This window comes from Chiloscyllium plagiosum, chromosome 4 (assembly GCF_004010195.1).
Source record: "Chiloscyllium plagiosum isolate BGI_BamShark_2017 chromosome 4, ASM401019v2, whole genome shotgun sequence".
Lineage (NCBI taxonomy): Eukaryota > Metazoa > Chordata > Chondrichthyes > Orectolobiformes > Hemiscylliidae > Chiloscyllium > Chiloscyllium plagiosum.
The window spans coordinates 130,180,617-130,202,134 of NC_057713.1; the positions used below are offsets into that span (position 1 = coordinate 130,180,617).

The 21,518-nt window shown below is 41.6% G+C and overlaps 1 protein-coding gene across 4 annotated transcripts in view; it reads right to left on the reverse strand.

The window, feature by feature from the left end:
- sulf1 (sulfatase 1) overlaps positions 1 to 21,518 on the reverse strand; it is a 308,830-nt gene that overhangs the window by 120,721 nt on the left and 166,591 nt on the right. For all 4 annotated transcript variants that reach the window (XM_043689229.1, XM_043689233.1, XM_043689232.1 and 1 more), the window contains exon 4: positions 11,410 to 11,650. In XM_043689229.1, coding sequence (XP_043545164.1) covers positions 11,410 to 11,581 — 172 coding nt within the window. In that variant the 5' untranslated portion in view covers positions 11,582 to 11,650. The remainder of the gene's footprint in view (positions 1 to 11,409; positions 11,651 to 21,518) is intronic.

Genomic DNA, 21,518 nt, shown 5'->3' on the forward strand with positions numbered 1-21,518 from the left:
TAGAGCCAGCAGCTGTGGACTTCCAGAAGGTGTCTAACAAGGTACCTCACAAAAGGTTAAACCACAAGGTAAGAGCTCATGGTGTTGGAGGTAGTACATTGGCATGGATAGAGAATTAGGTTAAGGACAGGAAACAAAGCGTGGGGATGAGGTGTTCTTTCTCAGTTGGCGACTCGTGACCAAAGGAGTACCACAGGGAATGTAATGGTTTACAATAAATACAAATGAGTTGGAGGAAGGAAGTGAATGTACTGTAGCCAAATTTGCAGACAACACAAAAATAAGTAGAAAGGCAAGGATACAAACAACGTAGAGAGAGAAAGGTTAAAGAAGTGGGCAAAAAGTTGGCAAATGGAGTATCACATGGGAAAATGTGAACTTGGTCATTTTGAAAGGGACAACAGAAAAACATCATATTATTTAAATGGAATGGGCAAAAACTGCAGAAAACTACAACACAAAGGCACAAAGTTTGCACATAAAACACAGGACGTTAGCCAGATGTAGCAGGTAATCAAAAAGATGGATCATTGGCCCTTTTTTCAGGGGGGTTATAGTACAAGAGTAGAGAAGTCTTACTGCAACTGTACAAGATGCTGGTGAGACCACATCTGGAGCAGTGTCGGCTGTTTTAGTCTCCTTATTTAAGGAAGGATAGCACTTCATTGGAGGCAGATCAGAGAAGGTTCACTAGTATGATCCCTGGTGCACAGGGATTGTCTTATGAGCAAAGGCTAAACAGTTTTGGACTTTACTCATTAGACTTAGAAGAATGAGAGGTGATAGAACGCCCTTGATGTTGCGCCGATCCAAGCCCACCTAACCTACACTAGCCCACTATCCTCCATATGCCGCTATCTAACCCCCTAATCATCTTGTACACCTCAATCAAGTCACCTCTAAACCTTCTTTTCTCTAGTGAAAACAGCCCCAAGTGTCTCAGTCTTTCCTCATACGATCTTCCTTCCATATCAGGCAACATCCTGGTAAACCTCCTCTGCACCCGTTTCAGTGCCTCCACATCCTTCCTATAGTATGGCGACCAAAATTGCACACAATACTCCAGATGTGGCCGCACCAGAGTCTTATACAACTGCAACATGACCTCAGGACTCCGGAACTCAATTCCTCTACCAATAAAAGCCAGTACGCCATATGCCTTCTTCACTGCACTATTTACCTGGGTGGCAACTTTCAAATGATCTCATTAAAACATATGGAATTCTTACAGGGCTTCACAGGGTAAATGCTGAAATGATGTTTCCCCTCATGGGACAGTCTATGAGGAGAGGGCATAGTCTCAGAATAATGGGGTGTCAATTTAAGACTGAGATGAGGAGCAATTTCTTCTCTCAGAGGGTTGAGGGTCTTTGGAAATCCTTTCCACTGAGAGCTGTGGAGGCTGAGCCTTTGTGTATATTTAAGGTTGAGATAGATTCTTGGTCAGTCGGGGAATCAAGGGAAAATGCAGGAAAGTTGATGTGAGGAAAGCTAGCTCAGCCATGATGTGAATGAATGGCAGAGCAGGCTTGAGGGACCAAATTGCCCACTCTCTGTTCCTATTTCACATGGGATCCTAGTGTTAACATCAACAACCTCAAGGGAATGTTTTCAGGTGACTTAAATTCCTACAATAGATATTACATCGACTGCAATCTAAACATTTCACAGTTTAACTGTTGGGCTCTGCAGACTGCATGTGATCTACATTGGGAGCAATTTCTGAACTGATGACATTTCCAGATCCAGTTTGCCCACATCAGTGCTCTTATGAACATAGTTATATTTTTAATACTATTTTTAATTTCTGTCCAAATGATTCAATGTTATACTGGTGGTGTATGGAGTTTGGATGTATTCATTTTTTTCTGAACTGGGAGGACTACATTTTACTGAGGAGAATGGCTGAGCTCTGTTCAATTTACCAGACAAATGGCTAGATGACATGTATTTGACTATTATAATGTTTTCCAATATGCAAGTTTTTGCACTTACTGTGTAAAATAAGTGATTTTAAAAAAATGCCAGACTTGGAAATTGTGCAGCAGGTGTTCCAAGACGTTGACTGTACCTGGGAGAGTAAACTGGCAAGTATTTAAAAGCGTTTGTAGCACAACAGGCAGTTTCACAATCTTCCTTAGATTCCAGGGTAGTGCCAGAGGTTGCAGAATTTCAATGTTACACAATAAACACAACAACTACAGGGCAGTCAGTTTAACCATGGTGGTGGGAAAGCTTTCTAAAACAATAATATAGGTCAAAATTAACAGTTACTCACAACGTGGATTTGTGAAGAATAAAACGTATTTAACTTACTTAATTCAGATTTTGGATGAGGTAACAGACAAGGCTAATGAGGGGCATACCATTGATATAATGCATAGGGTGTTCCAAAGGGCATTTGATAAAGTATTATGTAACTGGCTTACCAGCAAAGTGTAAATGCTAGTAAAGACCATGACATTATGGCTATAAGATTGGTTAAGTAAAAGGAAACTGAGAATAAGGAGAAACAATTGCTTTTTCAACTGGAGGCAGGTATATAGTGGTGTTCCCAAGTGAACGTTACTTTCTCTCAATGTACAATATTGACTAAGACTCAGATGTACAGGGCAAAGTTTCAAAGTTTGAAGGTGACAAAACATGGAACATATGACAGATGAAATTCAATGCAGGGAAGTGCAAAGTGGCATACTTCATAGAAAGAACACGAAGAGACAATATAATATTAATGTATACAATTTTAAGGGGGTACAGGAACAGAAAACCTGGGAGTATATGCACAAAGAGCCAAATCAGATTAGGAATGTTGTGAAAAAGGCAGATAGATTTACCAGGATGTTACCTGGACTGGAGGGTTTGCATTATTAGGAGAGGCTGGATAGACTGGGACTTTATTCACTGGAGTATTGGGCTTATAAAGGTTTATAAAATCCTGAAGGGCACAGATAAGTTGAATAGCAAAAATCTTTTCCCAAGTGTGGGTGGGTTCAAAGCTAAGTTCCATATTTTCAAGGTGAGAGAAGAAAGATTTAAAAGGGACCTGAAGGGCAACTTTTTCACACAGAGGGTGTTGTGTGTGTGGAATGAACTGCTACAGGAAATGGTGGATGCAAGTACAGTTACAACATTTAAAAGTAATTTGAATAAATACCTGAATAGGAAGGGTTTAGAGGAATACAGGCCAAACGCAGGCAAGTGGGACTAGTTTAGTTTAGGAAACTTGGTCTTTTGCCACATTATATGTCTATGACTGCCTTCTAGGCCATTAGAACTATAAAACAATGGATTGGCTTCAATATAGTATTGTAGATTAGAGTGGTGCTGGAAAAGCACAGCAGTTCAGGCAGCATCGGAGGAGCGGGAAAATCGACGTTTCGGGCAAAAGCCCTTCATCAGGAATAGAAGCAGAGTGTCTGCAGGGTGGAGATCTGGTTTCCAGCCCTTGTTTTTACCTAGTTGATTTCAACACAGTATTGTATCCAATTCTGGACATGGCATTTTAGGAAGGATTTGAAGGCTTCAGAGAGAGTGCTAAGAAGATTTACAAAAATGGTTTCAATGGTGAAGGTCTTCAATTACTTGGATATATTGGAGAAGCTGAAAATTTTATCTCCTGAAAGAAGGATGAGGCGAGATTTGTTAGAATTGTTCAAATGACGTGGAGTCTGAACACAGTACATAGAGCATCGACAATGGTGGAAGAGTCAACAACTAGAAAATACAGATTTAAAGGGATTGGCAAAAGAATTAAAGACAGCATGTAGAAAAAACACTTCTTAATACAACATGTGGTTACGATCAAGAATCCATTGCCTGAAAAAATGATGGACGAATATTTAGTCAGACTTTTCAAAAGGGAATTAGAGAAGGGTTTGAAGGGAAATAGAAATCTGCAGGTGTATGGCGTAAGGGCACAGGAAAGAGAGGAATTAAATTGTTCCTGTTGCGATCCAAGATGGACACAAGTGCCTCTCCATTTCAGATGTAAGCATACTACAATTCTAAGGTTTTGTATATTAAACTCCTTAGTCTCATGGCGCGGCATGATGGCACAGTGGTTAGCACTGCTGCCTCACAGCGCCAGAGACCGGGGTTCAATTCCTGCCTTGGGCAACTGTCTGTGTGGAGTTTGCACATTCTCCCTGTGTCTGCGTGAATTTCCTCCGGGTGCTCCGGTTTCCTCCCACAGTCCAAAAACGTGTAGGTTAGGTGAATTTTCCATGCTAAATTGCCCGTAGTGTTAGGTGAAGGGGTAAATGTAGGGGAATGGGTCTGGGTGGGTTGCTCTTCAGAGGGTGTGTGTGGACTTGTTGGGCCGAAGGGCCTATTTCCACACTGTAAATAATCCAATCTTATCCAATCTTATTGGGGCCATATCTTTCTCTCCAGTGTTGTAAGAATAAACATAGATAATATCCTAATGTTAAAAGCACTCATAATAATGATAACAAAAAGATTACAGCACCTGGCATATTGAGTGACATTTTGGTCTCCTTACCAAAGAAAAGATATATTTATCATACAGAATGTCCAGTGAAGGTTCACTAGATTGGTTCCTGAGATGGCAAGATCATTGTATAAGGAGGGATTGGTTCTACTGGGACTATATTCACTTGGGTTAAGGAGAATGAAAGGGGATCTTATTGAAGTGTATAAACTCTGGCAGGGGTAGACAGACTGGATGCAAGGAGGATGTTTCCCATGTTTGGGGAAACTTGAACCAGGGATTATGGTTTCAGTATATGGGGTGGGTCATTTTCGACTGAGAAAAGGCAACACCTCTTCATTTGGCAGGGGGTGAATATGCGGTACATTCCCACACATGAGACTCAGGAGGCCAAGTCACTGGATATGCAGTACATTCCCACACATGAGACTAAAGAGGCCAAGTCACTGGATATGCGGTATACTCCCACACATGAGACTCAGGAGGCCAAGTCATTGGATATGCGGTACATTCCCACACATGAGACTAAAGAGGCCAAGTCAGTGGATATGCAGTTTACTCCCGAACATGAGACTCAGGAGGCCAAGTCACTGAATATGCGGTATACTGCCATACATGAGACTAAGGAAGCTAAGTCACTGAATATGCGGTATACTGCCACACATGAGACTAAGGAGGCCAAGTCACTGAATATGCGGTATACTGCCACGCATTAGACTAAGGAAGCCAAGTCACTGAATATGCGGTATACTGCCACACATGAGACTCAGGAGGCCAAGTCACTGAATATGCGGTATACTGCCACGCATTAGACTAAGGAAGCCAAGTCACTGGATATGCGATATACTCCCACACATGAGACTCAGGAGGCCAAGTCACTGGATATGCAGTACATTCCCACACATGAGACTAAAGAGGCCAAGTCACTGCATATATTTAAGAAAGAAGTAGCTTGATTTCTCGACACTGAAGGCATCAAATATGGTGCATCAAATATGGTGGGGAGAGAGAGGGGGCGGTGTATCATGTTGTGCTACGAGCTGTCACAATCATATGAACGGAGCAGCAAGTTCGATGGGCTGAGTAGCCTACTCCTGCTCCTACTTCTAAGCCACTGGCAAGAAAATTGGGAAAATTGAGTGAGATTGGCAGTAGGCGATGCCTGATTTCAAGCAAAAAGTGCTTGCCAATGAGCAGCAAGAAGCCTATTTTCATGGTTTAGTATGAATCGACATCTCCCTTTCTACACCATCGCACCTCATTGACGCTCAGCTTTCCGTTCTCCCACACATTGGACAGAGCTGGACAGCGACAGTTACCAACATGAAAGTCAGGGTAACGTGACAACTCCAGCTCATTGCTTACATCTCCGGTCCTCTGTCTTGCTCGCCAGGTACCAACATCTCAGAGCAGTGATGTCATCCATCCTTGTCCACCAGAGCCTGCAGGTTTCCATTGGCAAAGCCATTGCCCTTGGTCTGCCATGTTTGGGGCATCTGACAGACTGCCAGCACTTGGCCAGGAGCACAAGCTGGGCTCGAAAAGTGATGCGAGCACCAGGAATTCTGAGCAGTCCTGGCTGCGGCCTGCACTTCTGTCTCTGTCAAATGGGAAAACGTGAAAGTGGAGCACCAAGGTGAGTTTGGGAAGAAAGCATGCTAAAACTCACCAGTCCTCACAAAGAGAAACCCTCCATGAAGCTTGTCAAAATTGACACTTATCCGATTTCTGGTGAAGTTCTGCCCTGTGTTTTATTAATCTACTGCTTATGGCACCATGCTATAGGGTGACATGTTGGCTCAGTGATTAGCACAGCTGCCTCACAGCACCAGGAATCCAGGTTTGATTCCACCCTCAGGGGATTGTCTGTGTGGAGTTTGCATCTTCTCCCTTGTCTGTGTGGGTTTCCTCCCACAGCACAAAGATGTGCAGTTTAGGTGGATCAGCCATAGTAAATTGACCGTCGTATCCAAGGATGTGCGGGCAGGTGGGTTAACCATGGGAAATGCAGGGTTACAGGGATGGGGGTGTGTCTGGGTGGGTTGCTCTTTGGAGGGTCTGCGTGGACTCAGTGGACTGAATGACTTTCACCCCGATGTATCCAGTTGATCACTTTGTTCATCGCAGTCAGTCATAATGTCTTCAGGAATCAGAGGCAGATTTGCTACTATTGAAAAGTCTGGACAGGTGCTCAAATCTTTGGTGGAAGGTCTGAACCCACGACATGATGGGCCACTAAATAAGCAATCCTACTCAATCAACGGTGGACAATCAAGAGCAACTTGCACTGAAAGCTCCAAACTACATTATCATATCTCAATCTCTGAGGTTAGGCTATGCTGCACCAGCCACTGAATCTACTGTCTAAGTTTCATAGGAAATTAATTCAATACAGATATATTTGGACCACTTCACAATTAGATCATCAGGCTGCTGAGAGAAATCTTGAATTAAAATAAAAGAGCTGGACGAACTAATTTTTATGTTTTTTTACATTAATAAGCACCAGTGTGAGAAAGTTTAAATAAATTAATAATGTGACCTATTAGGTAGGAAACATGTTAATACAATAACTATTTTCAATAGTTCAATAATAATTCAATCCAGGGCCAAGTGGAACTCATTGACAATGAGATCCCTGATTGGGGTTATTAAACTGGTGCCAATCAGGGAGCCCTGGCTGACAGTTATAAACAGGAGATTCAGAGAGTCTCCTCATTCTAGGGACTGGCTCTGAGCTAACTGGTTACAGCCCACATACTGTGCACATGTAAATAAAGGGTGACTTCACTGGCCTCTGTGCAGTTACTTCAGTTCCAAAACAGGCCCAATCAATTTTGTTTGGTTTTTAGTAGAAATGGCAAGAGCATTAAAACAGATTGTTGGCAATAAAGTTGGGGGCTTCCAAATGATGACAATCTAGGAAAAAATAATAAATATAGAATCAGAAGGCTATATTCTGCCTTAATATCCCATCTGACTCTTTTGAGAAAGTGATCTCCTGACTGGAACAGTGGAACACCTTGCTGTGTGCTCTAGTTCCAAACAGCATTTGAACAAAAAAAAATTGCAAACTACCTCCTAAGCTTAGAGATGTTGGAGATTCCCAATAAAAAAGCTGAAAAGAGATTAACAGCATGGCAAAAGGTTATACAACAGTATAATTAATGTGCGGCAGAGTGAGGGAATATTGAATGGAGTGTTTCAGGGATTGATGCTGGGATCCCCACTGGTTCTAATTTGTATTAATTATTTGAATTCGGAAAATCAATGTAAGCCTGTCAAGTTTGCAGATGTCACCAACTTGGAATGCACATGCAATTGAATCTGAAAAAGCAGCCAAGAAACTAAATTGCACAATCTAGAAGTGGCTGGATAAAATTCTACATAGATGGTGTAGGTCACTGCACATAGGTAATAAAATAATGATTGACATGCCTGCTTTAATGAATGTCATTGACTAAGAAAAGGATGGAGGTGAAAGGGATTGGCAAAATGGGAAGGAAGCAGGAGCGTGCTAGCTGATCCCTTAACCTACCCAGGCAACTTTTCAAAGTAGACAGTCAAAAATGCAGCAGTTCAATGAATGAGACAAGTTGCAGGTCACATTCTAAAATTTGCATCTACAAGAGGGAGGTATTCTTGCTCCTGCCAGCTCTACAGCTATTTCCTGGGCCATTGCTGGAACAGTCTGTGACAGCACCCTTATAGGAGCATTAGTAGGCTGCTTTTAAATGGGTAAATGGGTAAAGCACAGAAATCACTGCTGAAAATACATAGTGTTTCTTTGGATAGTTAACGATAAAGTTATGCGACAGCATGACATAGAAGTGGTCAACAATGGGATGTTATGGACTATGGGTTGTGTAGGAAAGTGGAACTAATTAGGTTGCACCTGCAGTCTATATTTGGCAGTACAGATTAAATAGGCCAAAGGACCCCCTCTGTACTATTTGATTCTATGGTTCCAAGGTGGGAAAATTAAAAGGGGATGTGGTCTGTGTCAAATCATATCATTTGTATCTGCTCAGATGTCAACTGGCTCATCCTTCAGTTTTACTGACAACTAATCTCAACTTGAAATATTTCTATAAAGATAAGTTTAAAACAAGGTACTTGTTAGAACCTTCAGACTCCTTACATGTTTTGACATAATTTTTGTTGTAAGATGGGCCGATAGTTTGGATGGACAGGTTTAGATGGACCTAATGGTTTTTTTTATTGTTTTGATCTTATGATTGTAGATTAAGTCACATTTTCACTTTCACAAGTTGTGGGATAGGCAGAGAGAATTAAAAGTGGATTTTATTCAGGAAACACGCATCAAGAATTCCAGTGTGGGGGTCATTTGGTCACATATGATTTTCAGTTTACACACAGCGTGAAGGGTCTGTTCACTGACAAAACCATGTACATAATTGGCCTCAGCATATGATGTGCATTTTTTGTGTGCAGAATCCTTAACTGAGTGAAAAATTTGTTAAACTTCCCTTTGTATCCAATTCACCTGCATTCATATAGATACTTAGAGACGTAATCACTTGTCAGAACAGAACTGAAACAGACATGTTATTGAAACAATACCAAATTTGAAAGGGAACTAATATTTACACTCAATGAGCAAAAGGGTGCTGATTGGTTGGCAAATGGACTCTGACTGGCTGACATTTTGCTCGGGAGAAGGCACTTCTCAGCTTGTGTGTCAATTTAAATCAGCACAGTGTCCAACATTAGACATCATATCACAGTTGCACAACATTTACTAAACATTCCCAATGGTGCAATGAATGACAGCATCAACTTACTTAAGATTATCAGCCAGGTTTACAATGTGAATCACTTACAAGAAGTTGCAATGTATTCACAAGCAAGGCAATAATAAAGTAAATGTTCAGGAATTGTCCACTTTTTCATTTGGACAACGAGGGAACAACCATTCCCTGCTGCAATTTCCATAGCGAAGCCTCACCTATTCATTTACCAAACAATCGACGCACTCTCTTTTTATGTAATATAAACTAGGAACAGGAGTTGACTATTCAGCCCTTACAGCATGATCCACCTTTCAATTTGACAATAGCTGATCCCTTATCTCAATGCCATTTTCTCACTGTCTCCCAATACCTCCAGATGCCTTTAAAATTTCAAAGAAATCTCTTTCTTAAATATATTCAGTAACTTGGCCTCCACAGCCTTCTGTGGTAGACAATTCCACATGTTCACTCCCCTTTAAGTGAAGAAATCCTTCCTCATCTCAATCCTAAATGGTCTGTCCCTTATCCTGAGACAGTTTCCTGGTTCGATAGTCCCCAGGATATCCGCATTGCAAGAAATAGATGTTCCTTTTGAAATTTGGTACTCTTGTGATTCTGTCCTGATGATTGCAAGACAAGAAAGAATCTTAAAAACCTTAGGTAGATAAATAAGTACACAATTACAGAAATATTCAGGAGATAGGAATGGACGCTATAAATTGATGTGAAATAAGAAACAGCAAAGACCAGGTAGGGCTGGTGCACTACAACATATATTTCAAGGCTGAGCCCAGCTTGGAGTTGTATACACATCTGAAATGCATCTCAGAGCAGCTCTTGCTCTCAGGTGCTACACTTGACCACAATTTGAAGCATCCTCCAGTATTTATCAATCAGTGCTTTCCAAGCTGTTAAACATCCACATGCACATTAAGAGGCTGTGTGACTCATTCAGATATTTGAACTGTCCAGATGTATACCCTCAGATGCATGAGCTATTACTTTAGCAGCAATTCGTCTTTATATATCAACATATGGAAAAAAAAACATCAATCTTTTAGAGAGTGAATCAGTGCTGACAGCTTTGCAGTGTCAGGAGGAAAGCATCAAATTCCCAGTGCTGCCGGGGATGAAAATATCAATATAAGAAGCCCAGTGTCAGAGACAGAATGTTGTACTTTAATACTATAAATTCACATGTGTATGGATCAATGGCAAGCTTGATGGGTTCACACTTCAGAGGACCTTGCAATTGCCTCAAGCAGAAAATATGAATAATGTGAGAATATGATTATAACCTGATTGGATCTGTTTTCATCTCCCTACTTTTCTACCCAATGTATCGGGAGGTGAGTCAGTTTCTATTTACGAATCAAATTAAAAACTTAGAAACGGAAAATTAAGAGGTATATTTTAACTCTCATGACAGGGATTGACAAGTCTGGGTGAAACTCCCATTTACTGTCCATCCAACTTTCATTCTTTCGCAGTCAAAATGGAGCCCTTCATTTCTTCTTAGCTCCCTGATGACTCTCAGTGGATAACTTTGTGACGTGTGATGGTGTAAAATGGACCATGATGCATCAGCAACATACTTCACATCACTCCAGACCTTTATTCGGATTTGGTTGACTTTAGCAGAAATAAAAATCCATTTAGATATTCACTATCATCTATTTGCATTGGGGCACAGGCCAAAATTGCCCCAGAGAATCTAGCTAATGAATAAATAAGGCAAACACAATTGTAGATGGTAGGTTCAATTCTGCCTTGTGCTATATTTTCTTATGTCAAACAATTACAGTTGGAATGCTAGCATTGGCCTCAATGCCCCTGGGTTAGAGAACATAAATGAGCGTTTCTGCTCCTGACTGTTTTCTAGTGACCCTTGATAGAACTGATGGGATTAGACTTGTCGTAACCCCAATAGTTTGTAATACCACATTCACACATTCATTTAAGCGGGTGCCTACCCATACCCATGCCTGGCTTCTGGAGAGAGTCAGAAGTCACACAACTTCTTCACCTGACGAAAGAGCAGCGCTCAGAAAGCTTGTGATTTCAAATATGCCTGTTGGACTATAACCTGGTGTCATGTGACTTCTGACATCGTCCACCTGAGTCCAACACCGGCACCTCCACATCATGTCTTCAGGAGATGAAAGGAGAGACAATTAGCAAATAATAAAATTGAAACATCCTTACCAAGCTCCACATCCTGATCATCTGTGATGATAAGAATAATGTTGGGCCTGATGTTTCTTCGGTCACGCTGTACACGTCCTTTAAAACGCTGTGGCTTTATGCTTGTACCAAAGACTCCAATCAATTCAGCAGTTAGAATGGCCAAAAGAAGAATAAGTGGTGAGACTTTCATGTCAGCTTGCTTGAGACCACAAGAAGGAAACAAGAGTATCTTTGGTTTTGCCACTTCTTATCAGATTATCTGTAATTAACGTGGAACGAATTAATAGAACCAGCTTCAATATAATTAAACTTATAAGCTATACAAAAAGGTTAAAGAATGCTAAAATGAAGACGTTTTCTGGAGTTTCAAACGTTATTGACCACAAACAAGGTGCTCTTGAAAGTAAAAAGTTAATTAAAGATCAGCTTTGATATGAAATCCATATAAACAAACTAAATTATCATAATTAACAATGAACAGGAGTATACATGTAAAATTCCTTTTGTAGAAAATCATTACCAAGTTATAGTGACACTGAAATGCAGCATTGAACAGTACAGATTTTATCAAAGAATTTTGTTATTACTAAGATCAAAATAAAGCCAGGAATCAAGGTTATGTATGTTTTAGATTAATCAAGCAAAGAATTTCACCATATAATTCTCTTTTTTCTTTCCAAACACCTCAAAACTGTAGAATTTTTCTGAAACAATATCCATGCCTATGATCTTAGAATGAAATATTCTATGAACTGTCAACTGAAACCTTCAATAGGTTTTTGATATTCAAAATGTTCAAACCCTGGCTTTGCACCTGCACAATATTAATCCCTTTCACTTGCCTCATGGCTCCAGTCCTAGCACGCAGTGATGAACGTTCTCAAACTACCTTTCTTACAAGAAACACATTGAGTGATAGAAATCGTCTCTTTCCTCGTTACTGAAACCTCTAATTGTACATCAGCCAGCCACGACCAGTCAATGTGAGCTCACAGCACCATGAACTTTTGCTGAGCTCCTGTCATTTGAAGGTGCATGCAGGCTTTGCGCTCACTTGCATTTATACTTGTGCAATAATCAGCTCCCACTGTTCAAAAATCCCTTAGTTCCAACCACAGGAGGGGGAAGGGGTGATTTAGCCACAAATCCATCCAACTCCATCTGCTACAGAATTGATTGATTGGACCTCAGACCAAAGGTAACTTACTCCACTTTGACATTTCCTGCATTCAGCTGTCACGCTAGCAGCTTTACACATTTAAGAATTCACTTGGATTGAAAACTGAATGAGTGTATAGTTCAAAGTGATTAGCGACTTACTAAAAGGCTATTTAACAAAGGCATTTAAGACGAGCAGGCACATTTATACCATTTCCGTTCAAAGGGCAAAAGTCCATTATAATTTAACATTTGCAAGCATAGCAATTAGGAGATGGCACATGAATTTCACCATCAAATGGTCTAAATGAACATTTAATGAGGTTCATCCAAAGACCGGGTTCTCACACCTGGGATTTTGTCCTTGTGCTCTCGTATGAATAGCTGCTGTTACAGCAGCCAGTGCTAAGAGATCAAAGCTACTTCAATAAAAGGAACAAAAAGACACACAGCTTATATTAAAGACATCATTAATAAAAATTTTAAAAAAGGATGCAAGTATACTTGTGGGTGCAGCAGAGTCCATTACTAAAAGAGATGCACTGATTCATTCAGACAGCAGAGGAAAAATCTCTCCAGTTTCAAAGATACTCCATTACCTTTAGCTCTTTTTGATGAAACTTCAAACCTTGGAGGCTTTACAGGAAGAGGTGTGTAAAGATTCAGAAAATCTGGAACATGTTATGATTATCGCTGCATTACTAAGCAGCACTGCGCACAGCAGCTTTTGCTGGTGTGATCACTGCCCATTCTACAAGCTTCAGTGGTCAAGCAGACTGCTTTGCACTTAATGGATAAGTATTTGATGCTGGTGGCTTTTATACAGTATACTGAGTAATGAACACAGCGGTCGGTTCAAAAGCAGAGTCATGTTTTAAAAGTCTTTAAATTCATAAAGTAAAGGATAAAAATTGATGAAACATTTTTAGAGAAAAAAGCAACATAGCATCTCCTAACAGGGAATGGATGCTAAACTCTGTCTAACATCAGCAGTGTCGATGAATAGTGCAGTGCAAAAGAAAACACTTCAAAACGTTAAAGAATTTTCTTAATGGTGTGTGACGGTAGTTGAAAGTAATCATACCTGTACACCACTTACCCTATTGATAGAACAATATTGTAACAATGTAGGATAGATTAGCATTTATTAAAAAGTGCAAAAATTTACATTTCAGTCAGCTGCACAATAAAACACATTATAAAATAATGTAAAAATAACCTGCAAATATCATCACAAGTTTCCAGGATGCTGAGAAAACAAAGTATAAAATTCTTTAATAACACTTACTTGAAAAAAAAAGAATGAACCAAGCTTCTGGAAATGAAAATGTTCAGTTGCTATGTGCTCTGGGCCTCACTGCCTGCATTTAATGATGTACAGCAAACTTTGCACACACTGTTGACTCAACTGCTGCAGTTATTCAGACTGCATTGAGTAAACACTGGCACCAATGACTTTAAATAAACCCTCTCGGTATGTGGTTGCAAATGTCAGGCTATCATACCTCAGTGACAACGTGAAAGAACAGAACAGCATTGCCAGGCTTTCTAATTCAGCCCAAGCCTGAAGTATCATTTTTTTCAGCTGGAGGAGAGCCAGTGATACCTGGGATGAAGTTGTTCAGTTGTGAGAGACGAAGACACAACTTCAAGCATGGACAATTCTCCATTCAGCACTGACCTTTTCAAACCTGACATCCCCACACAGACTACCTTCCTGTCGCTGTAGGAAATAAAGCTGCAAAATTAATACTGACAAAATGTTGTGTTTGTCTTCAAGGATATGTCAGTATTTTTGTGTGGCGTGCTATGAGACAATCTCCTGACACTTCACAAAGTCTCTGAAACCCATTCCCTTTAAACGACAGTAAAACACTGATGGCATGCCTGACAATAGCCTGAGCTTGCAGCGAGAAAATTTTCTCTCAAGTCAGTGAAGGAGAGAAAGCAGTATTGCAACAATCTGAAATAATTCAGCCAACCGTGCACTATCATTATTTGCTGCAGTCCCATTCAAACAATATAGCTAAATGCTAGAACTTGTACACAAATCTCAGCTATCGCATGGGTCACTGTTCTATTTTACATTCATTCCACGCTGTTGAGTTTACATTGCGGTACGCTCCTACTTTTCCAAAATCCCTTTAATACTATTTTCGAAACAATTCAAACATCCCTGTTCTTTGAAGTTTATCTATGTGTTCTATTGTATAAGACCTTACCACATGCTCAATAGCAGACGTTTCACTGCTTGCAGCAGCAAAAATTCATACACGCACACAAATATAGCAAAGAGCCTACATTCAAAATATCTCTCATCTGCTAAAACTGCTCACTATATTTAGGAATTGCCAGACATGCATTTGAAGGAGAAGGGAAAAGACAGTTACAATGGTAGAATGAGATGAGAAAAGATGCAAGGGGCTGGAGTAAAGAATAAACTTGCCATGTTCTAGCCAGGTTGAATGGCCTTGTCTCTGTGCTGTATACCCCAGGTATCCTATTCTGAATCATATTAGAAAGTAAAGGTAACACTTGGATTACTTCTTTGACTGCAGAGTGCCTTTTCAAATCTGTTTCCTTTGTCCACTAAACTCTCACCACCAACGAGTGTGAGGAGCTCATGGTCCTCTTTGTTACTAAGGTTAAGACAACCCAATTAGCTACTTCTCCCTTTCACCAGCCTGCCCTCAAACCTGCCAGTCCTGAATGTTGCTCCGGTTTATCTCCAATTCTTTCTCATGTCCTCTCTGAGTATACTTTGCTCATGAAACTACCTCATCTTCCCTTAGTCCAATTTCCACTAAACTGCTAGACATCCAACTTCCCCTGCTAGCTCTGAAACTAGCCAATACTGTTACAGGCAGTGATGTTATGGAGGTAGAAATAGGTGGCCTTAGAGGTGGCATGAATAGGAGATCGGAAGCTCACCTTAGGATCAGATGTGACACCAAGGTTGCAAAATGACTGCTGTAATCTCAGACTGTTACCAAGGAGAGCAATCGAGGCAGACATTAAGGAATGGAATTTTGAATGAAGACCAAAAACAACAATTTCAATTTTCCCAATATTTAATTAGAAGAAATTTCTGCTCATCGATACAGAGCATCAGTTAAGCAGTCTGATCATTTATCAACAGTGGAGAAGTCCAGACAGGTGGTGGTGAGGTATAGCTGGGTGCTACCAAAGCACAATCTCCCCATGTCTGCATGGGCTTCCTCTGGGTGCTCCGGTTTCCTCCTTTAGTCCAAAAATGTGCAGGTTAGGTGAATTGACCATGCTAAATTGCCCATAGTGTTAGGTGAAGGGGTAAATGTAGGGGAATCGGTCTGGGTGGTTTGCGCTTCGGTGGGTCAGTGTGAACTTGTTGGGCTGAAGGGCCTGTTTCCACACTGTAACTAATCTAATCTACATGTGAAACCTAGTACTGTGCCTTTGAATGACATTGCCAAGGCACAGTATATAGATGAAAAAAAGGGCTGGGTCATAGATTGATCCCTGGGGAACACCAGAGATAATGATGTAGAAAGAGGATGAGAAGCCATTGCAAATGATTCTCAGGCTGTGATTAGATGGATAAGAAAGGAAGCACTTGAGAGCAATGCCACTTGGCTGGACAGAGAAGAGGATTTAGGGGGAGAACACTGTGGTTAACCATGTCAAAGAGCATAGATGGGATGAGAAGGATGAAGGGGGAGAGGTTGCCTTAGTCATGGTCACACAGGACATTGTTTGTGACTTTTGGAGAGATTCAAACGTGAAATTCCAGGAAAATAAGAGCTGACTTGGGTGTCATCATATTCATGAGTTTTGGAGAGGAAATTGAGGAGGAATAATGGGAGATTTTGGAGCTCTGAGATGCAGAGGTAACTGGGTGTCTGCATGCATGAATGGCAGAAGGTTGGGTTGCAGATACAGTGAGTAATTAGGAAACCTAAGGGAACTTTAGCATTTATTCTGAGGGAGACTGAATACAAATTATACAGTGCTCTGGTCATGCCATATGTGGAGTACTGTGCACAGTGTTAATGAGTTTAATTAAAGAAGGATGCAAATGTGTTGGAGATAATTCAGAGAAGGTTTACCAGACTAAAACCTAGAATGGCCAGATTGTCTCTTGAGGAATGGTTGAACAGGCTAAGTTTGTATCTGTTGGAGTTTACAACAGTGAGAGAGAACCAGACTGAAGCATATAAAATCTGAAAGGTTCTTGACTGAGCAGATTTGCAGAAGGTGTTTCTTGCTGTGGGAGAATCTAGAACTGGGGGGGGGGTCACTGCTCAAAAATCAGAGCCCCCCATTTAAAACAAAGATGAGGTGAATTTTCTCTTCTCTAAGGAGGTAATTAGTCTTTGTAACTCTCTCCATGAAAAGGTGGTGGAGGAGTCCTTCAATATTTTTAAGGCACAGGTAGATATATTCTTGTTAAGCAAGGAATTGGAAGGTTAGCAGGGTAGGTAGGAACATGGATTTGAGTTTGCAGTCAGATAAACCAAGATCCCAGTGAATTCCAGAATGTCTTCAAGGGGTTGAATGGCCTATTCCTGCTCCTGATAAGTGCATTCTTATGGAATGGTAGTTTGCAAGCACAGAGAGGTCAAGACTTGATTTTTAAGGTGATGAGTGATGACAACAGACTTAAAAGAGAGAGAGGGAAACAAGTTTGAGAGAGAGCCTGTTACAGTATTGGCTAGCATCAGAGTTAGCAGGGGAGGTTGGGTGTCCAGCAGTTTGGTGGAAATTGGACTAAGGGAAGATGAGGTGGTTTCATGGGCAAGGTATACTTAGAGGGCAGGTTAGTGTAAGGGAAAGGTATACTGTGTTGTTGACCTGATGCTGTAACCCTCATTTAAGCCTTCATTTCTCAAGACTTGACTATTCAAATGCATCCTTGTCTGGTCTCACTCGTTGTACCCTTCATAAACATAAGGCCATCCAAACACTGCTGCCCTAACATGCAGCAACCCCCATTGTGCTCGTTGACTTGCAGTGACTCCCAGTTAAACAAAGGTTTGATTTTCAAATCATCATTATTGTATTCAAATCCCTCCATGGCTTTGTGTCTCTTTACTGCTGAAATATATTCCAAACCCACCATCCTCCAACCCCACAACCCTCTGAGATTCAAAACTCTAATTCTTATACCTTATGCATTCCCAATGTTAATTGGCCCATCATCAGCATTTATGCCTTCAGTTACTTAGGTCCAAAGCTCTGCAAATCCCTGCTCACACTACTCCACGTCTATACCTCATTTCCATCCAATCTCTGAAAGCTTACCTCTATATCCAACCTTCTATTCATCTGCCCTAATATCACCTCACGTGTTATACTTCATTTTATAATGCTCCTGCAATGCACTCTGGAATGTTCCATTGTGTTACAGGTGCTGTAGAATTATTGTTGATCAAAGCAAATATTTTTAACCTCAAAGAGGTACAGTCTGAATGAAAGATAAACGGGATTGCCTTTTATTCATTTTTTTTTGTAATTTATTCATTTGTGGGACAGACCTTGGAGTGCAGGTTCCTAGCTCCTTGAAAGTGGAGTCGCAGGTAGATAGGATCGTGAAGTAGGCGTTTGGTATGCTTTCCTTTATTGGTCAGAGTATTGAGTACAGGAGTCGGGAGGTCATGTTGCATCTGTGCAGGACATTGGTTAGGCCACTGATGGAATATTGCGTGCAATTCTGGTCTTCTTCCTATCAGAAAGATGTTGTGAAACTTGAAAGGGTTCAGAAAAGATTTACAAGGATGTTGCCAGGGTTGGAGATCTGAGCTACAGGGAGAGGCTGAACAGGCTAGGGCTGTTTTCCCTGGAGCATCGGAGGCTGAGGGGTGACCTTATGCAGGTTTACAAAATTATGAGGGGCATGGATAGGAAAATTAGACAAAGTCTTTTCCTGGGGTCGGGGAGTCCAGAACTAGAGGTCATAGGTTTAGGGTGAGAGGGGAAAGATATAAAAGAGACTTAAGGGGCAACTTTTTCACGCAGAGGGTGATATGTGTCCCAGTCGGAAGATAAGACGCTCCTCCTCCGACCGTCGCGTTGTTGTGGTTTGGCGGTGGATGAGTCCAATGACCTGCATATCCTCGGTGGAGTGGGAGGGGGAGTTGAAATGCTGTGCTACAGGGTGATTGGGTTGGTTGGTCCGGGTGGCCCAGAGGTGCTCTCTGAATCGCTCCGCAAGTAGGCGGCCTGTCTCCCCAATATAGAGGAGGCCACACCGGCTGCAGCGGATGCAGTAGATAATGTGGGTGGAGGTGCAGGTGTACATCTCTATGACTCTATGACTCTATGTGGGCATCACTGGCTGGGTCAGCATTTATTGCCCGTCCCTAGTTGTCCCTGAGAAGGTGGTGGTGAGCTGCCTTCTTGAACCATTACGGTCCACCTGCTCTGTGTTGACCCAAAATGCCATTAGGGAGAGAATTCCAGGATTTTGACCCAGTGACAGTGAAGGGGCGGCGATACATTCCAGGTCAGGATGGTGTGGGGCTTGGAGGGGAACTTGAAGGGGGTGGCATTCCCATGTATCTGCTGCCCTTGTCCTTCCAGATGGAGGTGGTCATGGGTTTGGAAGGTGCTTTCTGTGGATCTTAGGTGAATTTCTGCAGTTCATCTTGTAATAGTACACACTGCTACTAATGAGTGTCAGTGATGGAGCGAGTGGATACTTGTGGATGTGGTACCAATTGAGTGGGTTGCTTTGTCCTGGATGGTGTCAAACATCTTGAGGGTTTTTGATGTTGATTAGGCATTGAGAAAAATATGTGCAAATGTATTTGTGACAACATCTGTGCCACATGAGGCACTTGAAGAATCACACTGGAATTTTCCGTTGTGTAATAGGGCCAAGAGAATAAGATTGCTGATAATATGACAGGTAACTCCTGCTTCTGCAAGGCTGCTTTGTTGAATTCTGGAGAAAAGCCTACATTTTATTATTCCATAATTGTCATTAGCAATTTGATTTACTGGGAATTGGGTGGGTTTTTTTCTTCCTACTTTTGATTTGCAATTATATCACAAGAACATAATCAAGTGGTTTATTTAAGATAGCTGCCTTCAAGATGAATCAGACCCAGTCAATTCTGATTTAATATTTTTTACTCAGTTCAGCAACATTTACCATTAAGCAGTTGAAAGTGCAGGTGATTAATGCACTGTTTAGTGTTTGGCAATGTTAATCTGGAAGCCAAGAAGTGTTCAGGAAGTTTCAGAGAATGGCTATTCCACCATTTCCTTTTTTCTTCAAAGCAAAAAATTGCCACATGCCTCAATGCTCATCTCCCCTTGTCCTGTCCAAGGGGTAAAATCATGAGATGGGCATCCAAGGTTTTTAACCATCGTCTTACGGACTGACATCAGACAGTTGGCTGAAAGGACAGTGTTAGTTCCCTCCTCCCTTCTCAGCTGTTCACTTTATGTCTGTGGCGAGAGCTGTGACTCAATATGGCAAAGTTGTAAAAGGGTGCAGAAAATGACCGTGAATCATGGTACAAAACTCTGCAACTCTGGTTGGGTTTTTCCAGAGTGGTCTAGACAGGGGAATCATTGCTTACATACAATAGCTTGCTTGATCATGTGGCAGCATGATTCATTATAGATATGCTGTCCACATATGCTCGCTCATGCCCTAGGGGGTGTGAGGACAGAGTCCTTGTCAGTCAATATACGTAGCTCTGTTCAGATTACTGACTAGAGATAAGTGGGGCTCCAGTACTTACTTATTTTGGATCTTTATGTGCAAGGCAAAAGATTCAATTTTTGCCTTACAAATCTAAAATGACATTAACTATATATATCATAGCCAAACAATAAAGTGTCAATTTCCTTGACCTGAATATTAATTTAGTTATTTGTGAATTGTGGGGTGTAGTTTCAATCATGGACATGTTGTACAGAGATTTTGCAGGTTTATCATAATCTCTGAGCTCCACTTTCCTCAGTATTTGTACACACTCCCCTTCTTCCTCATCTGAGGAGACAAATGGCTAGTCCATCTCCCCTTCTCTGTCTGCCCCTGTTTTTGAGCTGAGTTGTGCAGGGCGCAACGACAATCACTATCCCAGAGACAAGGCCTGGAAAGCTCTGCCTAAGCGTGGGAAAATCATGTGATGAAATTTATATGCAAATTTGGACAAGGTAATTAATTGGTGACAAAATAGGAATGCAATGAAGAACAGTGGCTGGACTCTGAAGGTTAACTCCGCTTTCTCTCCACAGACTCTGAGTATTAGCCAAATACCTTTCTATATGGACATGGACAACTTCAGTATCGAAGGAGTCGAATATGGTGCTGAATGTTATTTGCTGATTGTTGCACACTGATCGAACAAGACATATCCAGCGATAATGTTGTCTGGGGTGCTGTCTGTAAGATATGGTTCCATGTGTACGACTATGTCAGGCTGTTGCTTGACTAATCTGTGAGACAGCACAGAAAATGTGTTGCTGGAAAAGTGCAGCAGGTCAGGCAGCATCCAAGGAACAGGAGAATCGACGTTTCGGGCATAAGCCCTTCATCAGGAATGAGGAAAGTTTGTCCAGCAGACTAAGATAAAAAGCAGGTAGGAGGGACTTGGGGGAGGGGCATCGGAAATGTGATAGGTGGAAAGAGGTCAAGGTGAGGGTGATAGGTCAGACTGGGGTGGGGGCGGAGAGGTCAGGAAGAAGATTGCAGGTTAGGAAGGCGGTGCTGAATTCGATGGATTTGACTGAGACAAGGTGGGGGGAGGGGAAATGAGGAAACTGGTGAAACCCGCGTTCCTGCCTTGTGGTTGGAGGGTTCCTAGGCAGAAGATGAGGCGCTCTTCCTCCAACCATCATGTTGTTGTGGTCTGGCGATGGAGGAGCCCAAAGACCTGCACATCCTTGGTGGAGTGGGAGGGGGAGTTGAAATGTTGAGCCACAGGGTGGTTGGGTTGGTTGGTCCGGGTGTCCCAGAGGTATTCTCTGAAACGCTC